Here is a 12949-nt window from a genome sequence, read left to right on the forward strand (position 1 = left end):
TTCTACTTGTTTGTATTGATTTGGTTTATTTGATCATTGACCTGTTCTTTGATACATACCGTGTCATGGGTAATATTAGTTTTCCAATTTTTCATCATGCTCACCTTGACTTGAGATAGAAAAGGCTACACCCGAGGAGGATATAATAAATAATCCCCCCCCCAAAAAAAAGAAAAAGTAGAAAAGGAAAAGGGCACATTGTAATCATGTGGAATGCACATTTCATGCATGATAATTTTCATGGGTGGGTTCTATGCTTTCCATTTTAGGAACTTTTTTTCAATCTAATTATTACTATGAACAATTGGTGGTGTAGCCTGATACGGGCTATTCAGTAAGCGGGGTTCCACGACAGAGTAGATGTTTAGAACACGAGCCGATGTCGTCCACTTCTAATTGTTGCGTTCGCAGGAAGCTTTGCTTACGCACCAAAGTTGTCTGTCAACATAGGCTTGGCATTTGCTTGCGCCCCTAGCCAATGTGCTTTTGCTTTCTTCGCCTCCACGTACGCTACGGTGCTCTGATTAGGCAGAGCATAATTTTTATATCATTTTCATTTTTATTCTTCCGTAAGGGAACCGTAGTTTACATAAACGAAAAAGAAATGCATATTCCTTCTACTTTATATACCCACCTCTCCTCTTCTTTCTTTCCCCTTTATGCTATGTCAAGGTGTTACAAAATTTGCATTCTTTTCCTCCGTAGCTTTCCTTAGTATTATAAAAAAAATTGAAAGATAATGATAATATCAGAGCATTTCATACCGTGGAAAGCATAAACCTACTCCCTAGAGAAAGTACTTTGAAGAATTCGTTTCCTTGCTAATCCAATTCAAATCACTTTGTGATTAAAAGCCAGTAATTCAATAATCTTACTGATCACCACGATACCGAGGCGAGCCAAGTACTCGTAATAAATTTATTATCTAAATTCTTCTCAAATCCAAATATGAGATGCACGTATTTTATATAATCAAGTGGAATATTTATATGTACCCGTTTAAAGGGTACCATTATCATCCTTAACCCAAAACAATGAATCAAGACGCACCGCTCCACCGAAAGGAAATATAGTCTATTAATCGTACGGCCCAGACTTCCGCATCTTATAAAAATCTGATAAGAATAATAGTACTTTTGAGGGTGTACGATCTTCAATACGGCTCGCTCGCACAGGATACTGACCAGCCAGCAGTATGTTACAAGCTTATTTATAATCTCAATAAGAATTTCAATCCCGGTCTGTCTCTCTCTCTACAATGTTTCCAAAAAATTACAGAAAATGCCCTCCTTTACTGCCTCCATCATCATCATCATCATCATCATCATCATCATCATCACAATCGCATAAAATCTCTTCTTAAATTTAATCAAAGATTGAGAAGAGAAGAAAAGAAAAGAAGCAAGAAAAGACCGTCTCCCTTCTATAATTGAACCCCGTTGATTGAAAATTGTAGGTCTTCGATTCTCTCGAAAGGCCGATTAACACAAATTCTTCTCTTCTCTTACAAATTAGGTACATGAAAGGAAGGAAAAAAGAATCGAAAAATCTCGAATGTGATTGTTTTATTTTCATTCGAAATTCTTTTTAGCTCATTGTCTTTTTGTTTCTTTTTTTTTTTTGTCTTTAATTTTTCGGCTTTGTTTTCTTTTTCCTTGTTTTTTTTTTGTTTTCGATTTTTTGTTCCTTGTTCTAAGGAGTGATCATTTGTTGTTCTGTTTGTTTTGTAGTTTTGATGTTCAAACTAACCCTAATGTTTTTGGTTTTTTGTTTTGATCTTCTCTCGTGTTTTAAACGCCGTGTTTTGATTTAAAAGGATAAAAGAAAAACGATTTTCTTTTAAGCTGTCGACTGAAGTTTTTGATCATTTAATTTTCATGATTATTTAGGGTTTTTACTATACCACAATAAATTTTCTTATTAATTTTCATTTTACACTTTGTTTAATGCGATTAAAATTTTTTTTATTATTATTACAGGTTTGAGTGAAATATTTATTGAGAAATTCTTCAGTTAAAGGCCGAACAAAGAAAGAAAAAATTCAAATGGGAAATCGAGGACAGAAACGAACGGAAACAGCCGATGAATTACCAGCAGATAAGCGAGCTTGTAGTTCGTTAGAGTTTCGACCGAGTTCCTCCAACTCTTCCTCAATCCAAACTCACCTCAATTCGCCAAATTCCACTCCCGATGCTGACATGGACACTTCCTCCTCCGCCTCGGCCTCCAGCCGATCAGACGGTGAACACGAGAAGGAAGAGGATTCCGCTTACGGATCATGCGATTCCGAGGACGCGGAGCAACAACCGCGGCACCACATTTTAAGAGATTATCAGAGAAGAAGATCGTCGAGTGATCACGGAAAATTGAATAACATCTTGTCAAATTTAAATGAAGAAGGAAATGGAGATTCTGGTCAATTGGCTGCGTTGACAGAACTTTGTGAAGTATTGTCGTTTTGTACAGAGGATTCGATTTCAAGTTTGATGGCGGATACTTTATCACCAATACTTGTAAAGCTTGCAAAGAATGAGAGTAATGCTAATATAATGTTGTTGGCAATAAGGAGTATAACTTATTTGTCTGATGTCTTTCCTAGATCATCTGGTTTCCTTGTTAGGCATGATGCAGTTCCTGCTCTTTGTCAAAGATTATTGGCTATTGAATATGTGGATGTAGCCGAGCAGGTAAAGGTTATTAAGTTAAGTCAGTTCGTTAGATTATAGTATGATTGAAGTAACTGAACTACTTATGCTAAGAAATGTTGGTTTTCTGTAATGCAGTGTTTGCAAGCATTGGAGAAAATATCTCGTGATCAACCGCTTGCATGCTTACAGGCTGGTGCAATTATGGCTGTTCTAAATTTTATTGATTTTTTCTCCATAAGTGTGCAGGTAATTTGATGTGCATTCTGTTCTTACTTTTAGACTTAGAATATACGTTGTTTAATTGAATTTTGATTCTAAATTTGCCAATCAGAGAGTTGCACTTTCCACGGTGGTGAACATTTGTAAGAAACTTCCTTTGGAGGGTCCTGCACCTTTCGTGGAGGCTGTTCCAAAACTATGTGATTTACTTCAGCATGAGGATCAACAGGTTTTCAAACTGTTTGTAGTTTTATTTCTTTTGGATTACTACTTCAATAGATTTATTTCTCAAATATTTTATTGACCTTTGAACTCCTGCATTGTCAAAATTTCCAGCTTGTTGAAAGTGTGGCAACTTGTTTGATCAAAATAGCTGAGCGAATGTGCCAGTCTTCTGAGATGCTGGAGGAACTTTGTAAGCACGAGCTGATTAATCAAGTTACACACCTTATGAACTTGAATAGCCGAACTACTGTATCCCAGCCAATTTACAATGTATGCAACTTTCCTTGATCGTGGTTCAGAGATTAGCTATATTCATATTACACTGCTTATGAATGGTGATTCGACTGTTCCATGTTGGTTGGCAGGGCTTGATAGGATTACTTGTCAAACTTTCTTCTGGTTCATTTGTAGCTTTTAGGAGCCTGTATGAGCTAAACATAAGCAGCATATTGAAGGATTTGTTATCTACTTATGACCTCACACATGGAATGTCTTCTCCACACTCAGTTGATGGCAATTGCAATCAGGTTTGCATCTTAGACTGCACAACTTCTCTCAAGGCTGTTCCATGTTGGTTGGCAATAGCTTGAATGTTTGTTCTTAGGCCATCCTTCTAGTTTTTTTTTTTTTTTTTAAATCATCCTTGTAGTTGATAATGGTAATTATTGTGGTGATGGGCAGCAAGTTCATCTCCAACTATGATACTGTTATTTATTGGTTGTCTAGCTTTCAAGCACCATGGTGAAGTTTTAATGACAGCATTTAAGTCAACAGTAGGTGTTCTAATATCAGAAGAAATGGCACTGGTCACTATTGCTACTTTCTGTCACAGGTACATGAAGTTCTGAAGTTGCTCAATGAGCTGCTTCCCACCTCAACTGGAGATCTAGGTAATCAGCTACTGTTGGATAAAAAATCATTTTTAGCTGATCACCCTGATCTTCTGCAAAAATTTGGAATGGATATGCTTCCCATGTTGGTCCAGGTTAGCTTCCTGATATGTATAGTTGAATTGCTGTATTTTGTCCTTCCAATAGCTTTATAGTACATGCTTCACTGCTTGCACAGGTAGTTAATTCTGGTGCAAACATATATGTTTGCTATGGCTGTCTATCTGTTATCAGCAAGTTAGTTTTTCTGAGCAAATCTGACATGCTTGTTGAATTGCTTAAGACTGCCAACATTCCGAGGTGAATAGGGATCTTTTCCTTAATTCTTTTCTTTTAAACCCATAAAAGATAAGTTGACAGATCTTGAATATATTTCATGAAACCTATCTTTGGCAGTTTCCTGGCCGGAGTGTTTACTCGAAAAGATCACCATTTGCTGATGTTAGCCCTACAGATTGTTGAGATGATCCTTCAAAAGCTCTCTGATGTTTTTTTGAACTCATTCATAAAGGAGGGTGTCTTTTTTGCCATCGATACACTGCTAATGCCGGAAAAATGCTCCCAAGTGATGCTTCCAGTGTTTAGTGGCTTCCAATCATTATTTGATTCTAGCCAAAAATCTTCCGCAAGGGATATCCGGCGATGCTTGTGTTATGCATTTGATACAGTGCCATCTTCCTCAGCTCCACCTTGCAAGCTTGACAAGGATTCTGTTTGCAATCTTGCAAAACACATTAAAACCAATTACTTTGCTCCTGAATTATTGGACTCTGAGAAAGGAATGACTGATATTCTTCAAAACCTCAGAACCTTCTCAGCTGCCTTGAGTGATTTGATAAACATGCCTGTTGATGATGATACTCCTGCTCAACATGAAGAGAAGTTCCATAGTATATTGCATCAAATTATGCTGAAGCTTAATGGTAGAGAGCATGTTTCCACTTTTGAATTTATTGAAAGTGGAATCGTGAAAGCGCTTATGCATTACCTATCTAATGGTCTTTACCTAAGAAATAATGTGGAATTTAATGGTATATATAATCATTTGCTTGTTCTTGGAAAGAGATTTGAGGTGTTTGCAAAGTTGTTTTTGTCTTATTCAGATATCCCTGTTGAGGACTTGCCTCTGTCAGTATTAATACAAAAATTACAAAGTGCATTGTCATCTTTGGAAAATTTCCCTGTTATTCCAAGCCACGGATTCAAGCAGAAAACTTCATTTGCTACTGTCCCAAATGGACGTTGCATTATGTATCCATGTTTTAGGGTTCGTTTTGTGAGGGGAGAGGGGGAGACCTGCCTATCTGATTGCCCTGAAGATATTTTGACTGTAGATCCTTTTTCTTCATCAGATGCCATTGAAGGATATCTTTGGCCCAAAGTTTTCATTAAAAGAACAGAAAATGGGGAATCAGATGCCGAAGCATTGGAACAGATGGAAAGTCAACCTATTCATTTGCCATCAAATGCAAACTCTAGTCAAGGCGAGAGTTCTGGTTTTATAGACAGCATGTCCGCTGATTTGCCTGAGATGCAGGTGACTCTTGCAGTTTGACTTTAAATGAGTATAATTATTTAGTAGCATGACCTTTTTCTTGCATATCTTTATCTATTATGGTGTTTGTGATGATTTTTTAGCTTTACTCAATTCTTGCAGTTATGCTTTCCTGCAGGAAGATGAGGCTAACTTATCACAGTTTGCCTCTGAAGAAGTGCATTTCAGAGAATCAAATTCTGGTGAAACAATGTCTTTGGATGAAACTAATATGGTGTGTATTGGTAGTTTATTATTGGTTTACATCTTGTATGTATCATATGAGCCTGCTTAAATTACTAGTTTAATTGTCTATATTGTGGTTTTTTCTTATTGAAAGGAGTGCTTTGATTTAGAAAGAAACTCTACCCACTCTCACTGACTGCAAATTGCATTATGTTTCAGGGCTCTACTGCACAAGTACAACAGTTTCCTACAGAGTCAACTACAAAAATGAAACCTCAGTGTTCTGCATCTGGTAACAATGACAATGAAGATTCTTCACCTAGACTATTGCTTTATCTAGAAGGGCATCAACTAGATCGAACTTTGACACTATATCAAGCAATTCTTCAACAGCTACTAAATTCAGAGAATGAATTTATTACATGGGCTAAATTGTGGACTCGAGTGTATACACTAACATACAAGAAGGCTTTGGAATCTAAGCAAGATGATGCTCAAGAACATACATTGCTAGAACAGAAGTCCTCAATATCAGATAAAAATGTTGCCTCTATGCAGAATATGGAATTTTTTTCCAGCCTGTTTGCTTGCAAACTTGCTTCTAATTTGGATAAGTCAAGTCCTGCTTATGATATACTGTTTCTGCTGAAAAGCTTGGAAGGAATCAACAAATGTTCATTTCATCTAATGTCTTATGAGAGAATACGAGCTTTTGCTGAAGGTAGAATTGATAACTTGGATAATTTGAAGGTAATGGTTCATTCGGTGCCTCAAAATGAGTTTGTCAGCAGTAGGTTGACAGAAAAACTAGAACAGCAGATGCGTGATTCTTTTACTTTGTCCACTGGCGGTATGCCTTCATGGTGTAATCAGTTAATTGCTTCATGTCCCTTTTTGTTTAGCTTTGAGGCAAAATGTAAGTACTTCCGATTGGCTGCTTTTGGTCCACGAAGAGTTCAACTTCATACTACGTTACGCAGTAATTCAGGTGCTTCAAATGACAGGCAATCTACCGCAGCTGGTTTGCCTCGTAAGAAGTTTTTAGTTTGGCGGGATCGAATTCTGGATTCTGCAACGAGGATGATGGACTTACATGCTCGTCATAAGGGACTTCTTGAAGTGGAATATAATGAAGAAGTCGGCACTGGTCTTGGTCCAACTTTGGAATTCTATACTCTTGTTTGTCATGAATTTCAGAAATCTGGCCTTGGCATTTGGAGAGAGGACTATAGGTCGATTATCACTTCAGAAACCTTGCCTGTTGTGGATTCTGGAATTCTGATAAACCCTTACGGGCTTTTCCCTCATCCATGGTCACCTACAACAGATTCATGCAATGGGATACAGTTCTCTGAAGTATTAAAAAAGTTTGTTCTTTTGGGTCAAATTGTTGCAAAGGCTATTCAAGATGGAAGGGTCCTGGATGTTCCCTTCTCCAAAGCCTTCTACAAAATAATTCTGGGGCAGGTATTCTTCTGATCTTTAAATTCTAATCACGATTGAACTTTCCTATATGCTTGTAGTAAAAATTTAACTTTGCACTCTAGCTATTAAGATGTGGAAGCTTTTGGATTGTAGGACCTTTGTTTGTATGACATCCAATCGTTCAACCCTGAGCTTGGTAGGACACTACTGGAGTTTCAGGCTATTGTTGATCGGAAAATGCATTTGGAATCCATTTGTGTTGAAAACTCAACATTGAAACTAGATTTATGCTTTCGGAATACCAGGATTGAGGACCTTTGTCTTGACTTTACCCTTCCTGGTTATCCAGATTATGTTCTTTCTTCCGAGTGTAATCACAAAATGGTAAGTATTTCTTAAATATGACTACATTCACTTCCCCTGAGATCCACTGGTTGAATTCGAACTTGATTCACATTATTTACACATTGTTTCCAGGTAAATTTGGCTAACTTGGACAATTATATCAAGCTTGTTGTGGATGCTACCATACATACTGGAATTGCCAGACAAGTTGAAGCTTTCAAATCTGGATTTAATCAGGTATGCATCATCATACACTACATGTTTTTGTAAAAGAAGTAAGCAAAATGGTGATGTCTTCAATCCTAAAGTGTTCTAATTGACTAAAACTGACCATAGAGATGTTCAATTTATGCTACTTGATGTGGTGTAAACTTGAAGGAAATAATGGTCAAATGATTCATGTGGCCATTCCTTTCATTTTTTGTTCATGAAAGAATTGTATTACTTTTTGTGTGATTTTACTATGAGAGATTCTTTAACAAGTTGATCGAGTTAACATTGATGATTCAGTTTATCAGGAGGTAATTTGTTTTTGTGATATATGATCTATTGCTGTTCATCTATGTGTTCACAAGTCTGAAGTCTCTCTGCTTTATGAATAAATTGCACTTTAAATGTTACTCCTCTCTTCAACACAGTTATATAAGAGCCAGAGAAGGCAACTCCATTAAGACATACTGTTTTTAATTTATTAATAATAAATTAGTGTAATTGTCCAACTTTTAAGACCAAAGTTAGGTATAAATATCGTTTTAGTGGCTTTTATAGAAATGACTATTAATCTGATGCCCCTGGTTAAATAACTGATTTTTGTTTCCTTTGCACTGAAGGGTTTAATGAAGCAATTTGCTTTTCCAGTGACCCAGATGAGTCTCAGCCTAAGAAAATTTTAGAAACATGATTATAATTCACCATCCTGCTGCATTGTGGTTGCTTCTCTATGCTGTGTTCCAAATGATATCATAAAGTTTAAGTTCTTCGCTTTTGTGGATATAGTTGATAGTTGATGAAATAGGGGAAAAGATAGAAGAGGTTCTATAAGATTGAGGGCTTCCATATTGAGGATTTGGTTATCACTAAAAGAATTGTACTTCATCTATTTAATGTTTATTGTTCTAACTGTAGGTTTTAACAATCTTGTCACTTCAATTTTTCCCTCCAGGATCATATTAGGATTTTTTTTTCTTTTTTCCAATGAAAATAGAACAGAAAAAAGAATCCTTAAGATAGTGGTTTCCTCCTTTAATCTGTCTGTTTGTGGCTTTCATTCCAGGTTTTTGCAATTAAGCATCTCCATATTTTTACTGGGGAGGAACTAGAGCGTTTACTTTGTGGAGAACGTGATTTCTGGGCTGTACGTGTCTCTGTCACTTGATTAATCGACCTATTGTGGGGGATATTGATAACCTTTACTAAGTTTTAATGTTGTTTTCTTAGCAGTTCAACGAACTTCTGGAACATATAAAGTTCGATCATGGATATACAGCTAGCAGTCCACCCATCATTAATGTTTGTGTTACTTGCATTTTCATTTCCTTTGCTCTCCACCCCCGTTTTCTCTTCCGCCCTCTGCTTTTCTTATCTGGTAAACTTCAAATGGTCATTTTCTCACTCCTTTTGGATCTCAGCTACTGGAAATTATACAAGAGTTTGAATATGCACAACGGCGAGCATTTCTGCAGTTTGTGACCGGCGCACCTCGGCTACCTCCAGGAGGTTTGGCTTCTCTAAATCCAAAATTGACGATTGTTCGCAAGGTCTGTCTGATTGATACCGTACACCTTAGTTTTGCAGTCGAATCTCACTTCTTTTTCTTCTTTTTGTTTTTGTCTTATCATGTATTTATCTCTTGAAAAAATTTTAACGTTTCCTTCAGCATAGTAGCAATAGTGCTGATACAGAGCTGCCCAGTGTTATGACTTGTGCCAATTACCTGAAGTTGCCGCCTTATTCTTCAAAAGTAATCCTACGAAGCTCCTTATAATCATGCAATACTATAGTCGTATTAAATTCCTTAAAAAGATTAACTGAAAAGAAATATCGGATTGCAGGAGAGGATGAAAGAGAAGCTGTTGTACGCGATAACAGAAGGGCAAGGCTCGTTCCACCTTTCATAGCTTTTGCAGGTAATGATATGTGAATTGTAATTATTAGGTCGGTGGGTGTTGTACATGAAGTGTTAGCGGGAGAGGGAGTGGGAGTGGGGAGTTTGATGGGTGAAAGAGGAGCTGATTGTTGCGGGAACAAGAGGAAGCCCTATATGAGATTGCTGACAAATATTTGGTGGCAAATTTGTAAATAGAAGAACTGGAAATGATGCAGAATAGTTGTTTTAGTTCAAAGCCTGGGAGCTGTACAGGGAGAGATGGGAGGTTTTCAGATGGTTGGCTGTTCTTCCTTCACTTAATGCACAAAATTATGTACAGAGATTTCGTTTTTACTTTTCTTTTTTTTTTTTATTTAGAACTAGCTTTATTCAATCAATGAAACTGAAATTACTGAAATTAAAATATTTTTTTAATTGTGTTTGGGTTCAATTTAGAAAGCTTATGGAGTTATATGATTAAATTCTCATTTTTAGGCTTAATTATAAAACCTGAAAATAATTAGGAGTCACAGTTGGGTGGTAATTTTGAGAAGGAAATTTAATTCAAGCGTTGGCTCGATGCAAAAGAGTTGAAAAATAAAAGAGATTTTGGGTTTTAAAAGTCTAAAATTAATCTTAAAGAAGAAAGAGAAATATGAAATCAGAAGGGCGTGCTCCCTATGTATTAGAAAGTTATATTTAGGGGATTAAAGAAAAAACAGAAAGTGAGCGCCAAGGAAACCTGCTTTAAACTTTTCCATTCAAGAGGAGGAACTAACTGTGAACGAGAGTTTGAGTGTTACGGGTGTGGATAAACAAGAAGAGAACATAATCCAGTCGACGTAGTGCGTCCTTTCTCCATTCAATCAAGAGAGGCAAATCTAAATCTTAATTCAAAAACTTCTGTTCTCCCCCAAATGGACAAGCCATGAATATTCCTCGACCCTCCCCATGCTCTTCCGCTTCCACTCCAACCCCTTCTTCTTCTTCGTCTTCTTCATTTCCCTCCACTCTCCACTGGCTCTCTCCTCCTCCTCCTTCAGCCACCACTGCGACAACTACCTCTAAGCCCGCGAGTCTACGTCGCTTGGAAGCCACAGCCCACCAGCAAACTCAACCCACCGCTGATTTCTCTCTTTCCACTGATAGAAAGACTAACAACGATCAAACCCTTCTTTCACTCCTACGCCAAAGAAAAACCGAACAAGCCTGGGACCATTACTCCCAATCCCCTCACCTCCCAACCCCGACTTGCCTAAGCCGCTTAGTCGCTCAACTCTCCTACCAAACCACTCCACTGTCCCTCACACGCGCACGTTCCATCATCACGCGTCTCCGCAATGAACGCCAGCTGCACCGTCTCGACGCCAACTCCCTCGGCCTCCTGGCCTCAGCTTCTGCAAAATCGGGGCATACCCTTTACGCCTCTTCCCTCATCAAGTCCATGCTTCGCTCTGGTTACCTCCCCCACGTCAAAGCATGGAGCGCCGTCGTTTCACGGCTCTCTACCGAGTCACCTTCAGAGTCGATAAACCTTTTCGACTCAGTAACTCGCCGAGTCAGACGCTTTGCGGATCCCACGATCGTTGCTGATTCCAAACCCGACACGGCTGCCTATAACGCTGTGCTCAACGCTTGTGCTAATTTGGGGGACAAGAGTAAGTTTTTGAAACTGTTTGAGGAAATGTCTGAATGGGGTTGCGAACCTGATGTTTTGACTTATAATGTTATGATAAAGTTGTTGGCTAGAGCTGATAGGAAAGATTTACTTGTCTTTGTGTTGGAGAGGATTGTTGAGAAACGAATACGTTTGTGTATGACTACTCTGCATTCCCTTGTTGCGGCTTATGTCGGATTTGATGATCTTGAAACGGCTGAGAGAATTGTTCAAGCTATGAGGGAACAAAGGAATGATCTTTGTAAGATTCTCCGGGACGCGAATTTGGAAGATTTAAATCAAGCTGAGGAAGATGAGGAGGAAGAGGAGGAGGAGGAGGAGAATAGGAAAGATTTGAGTCAAAATGAGAAAGATGATATAGTATTTGAAAAGTTGCTTCCTAATTCGATCAAGCCAAGTAGTGAAGCACCATTATTGCCAAAAGTGTATGCACCTAATTCTAGGATTTATACAACTTTAATGAAAGGTTATATGAAGGCAGGTAGGGTTAGTGACACGGTGAGGATGCTAGAGGCAATGAGGCATCAGGGCGATAAGGCTAGTCATCCTGACCATGTTACATACACAACAGTCGTTTCTGCTTTTGTGAAGGCGGGGTTGATGGATAGAGCACGAGAAGTGCTAGCTGAAATGACTAGAATTGGTGTGCCTGCTAATTGGATTACTTATAATATTCTCCTGAAGGGTTATTGCCAGCAGTTGCAAATAGATAAGGCGAAGGAGTTACTAAGGGAGATGGCTGATGATGCAGAGATTAAGCCAGATGTAGTTTCATATAATATATTGATTGATGGGTGCATATTGATTGATGACAGTGCAGGGGCTCTTGCATTCTTTAATGAGATGCGGGAGAGAGGAATTGCTCCAACAAAGATCAGTTATACTACTTTGATGAAAGCTTTTGCTTTGTCTGGTCAACCAAAGTTAGCCAACAAGGTTTTTGATGAGATGCTTCGAGATCCACGGGTGAAAGTCGACTTGGTTGCTTGGAATATGTTGGTGGAAGGATATTCTAGACTGGGACTTGTTGAAGAAGCAAAGAAAATAATCCAAAGAATGAAAGAAAAAGGATTTTACCCTAATGTTGCTACTTATGGTAGTCTGGCCAATGGGATTTCATTGGCTAGAAAACCAGGGGAAGCACTTCTGCTTTGGAAAGAGATAAAGGAAAGGTGCAAGATGAAAAAGGAAGGCGACAATCCATGTTCTGATTCTTCTTCTCCTCCACCATTGAAACCAGATGAAGGGCTGTTAGATACTTTGGCTGATATATGCGTGAGGGCTGCTTTCTTCAAGAAGGCCTTGGAAATTGTGGCTTGCATGGAAGAGAACGGCATACCACCAAATAAGACCAAGTACAAGAAAATCTATGTGGAGATGCATTCCAGGATGTTCACTAGCAAGCATGCTTCACAGGCAAGGCAGGATAGGAGGATAGAAAGGAAGAGAGCAGCTGAGGCATTCAAGTTTTGGTTGGGTTTGCCTAATTCTTATTATGGGAGTGAGTGGCATTTTGAACCTATAGATAGATGACTATGCCTCTGGGTTAGTAAGGCCAAATGAACATTACTGTATACTTACTAATTGTAATTTAGTGAATGTAATGCATTACAAATTTCAGATGAAAATTAATCAGTTAAATAGTGTTTCATGTAATGAAGTGAATGGTTTCTTTGCCATATATAATCTATAAATACTTTTGAGAATAAATGC

The 12949-nt window shown here is 38.1% G+C and overlaps 2 protein-coding genes across 4 annotated transcripts; both read left to right on the plus strand.

Moving 5' to 3' along the window:
* Positions 1239–9993, plus strand: LOC18597895 (E3 ubiquitin-protein ligase UPL4). 3 transcript variants are annotated; one of them, XM_018121468.1, is made up of 19 exons: positions 1253–1515; positions 1980–2687; positions 2784–2894; positions 2980–3096; positions 3204–3362; positions 3458–3619; positions 3925–4077; positions 4161–4282; positions 4379–4905; positions 5335–5519; positions 5656–5751; positions 5922–7169; positions 7281–7511; positions 7605–7709; positions 8746–8826; positions 8913–8981; positions 9101–9229; positions 9349–9432; positions 9524–9993. In XM_018121468.1, exons 2-19 carry the CDS (start codon positions 2046–2048, stop codon positions 9587–9589), a joined length of 4287 nt encoding a protein of 1428 aa, XP_017976957.1. In that variant the 5' UTR covers positions 1253–1515; positions 1980–2045; the 3' UTR covers positions 9590–9993. The 3 variants fall into 3 exon arrangements, with proteins under 3 accessions (XP_007027243.2, XP_017976957.1, XP_007027241.2); XM_007027181.2 differs by having other exon boundaries at positions 1239–1452; positions 4379–5519; XM_007027179.2 differs by having other exon boundaries at positions 4379–5519.
* Positions 10275–12946, plus strand: LOC18597896 (pentatricopeptide repeat-containing protein At3g09650, chloroplastic). The gene has a single exon (XM_007027183.2). The coding sequence runs from the start codon at positions 10487–10489 to the stop codon at positions 12767–12769; it is 2283 nt and encodes a 760-aa protein (XP_007027245.2). The 5' UTR covers positions 10275–10486; the 3' UTR covers positions 12770–12946.

Source organism: Theobroma cacao, chromosome 5, assembly GCF_000208745.1.
Source record: "Theobroma cacao cultivar B97-61/B2 chromosome 5, Criollo_cocoa_genome_V2, whole genome shotgun sequence".
In the NCBI taxonomy this organism is placed as follows: Eukaryota; Viridiplantae; Streptophyta; class Magnoliopsida; order Malvales; family Malvaceae; genus Theobroma; species Theobroma cacao.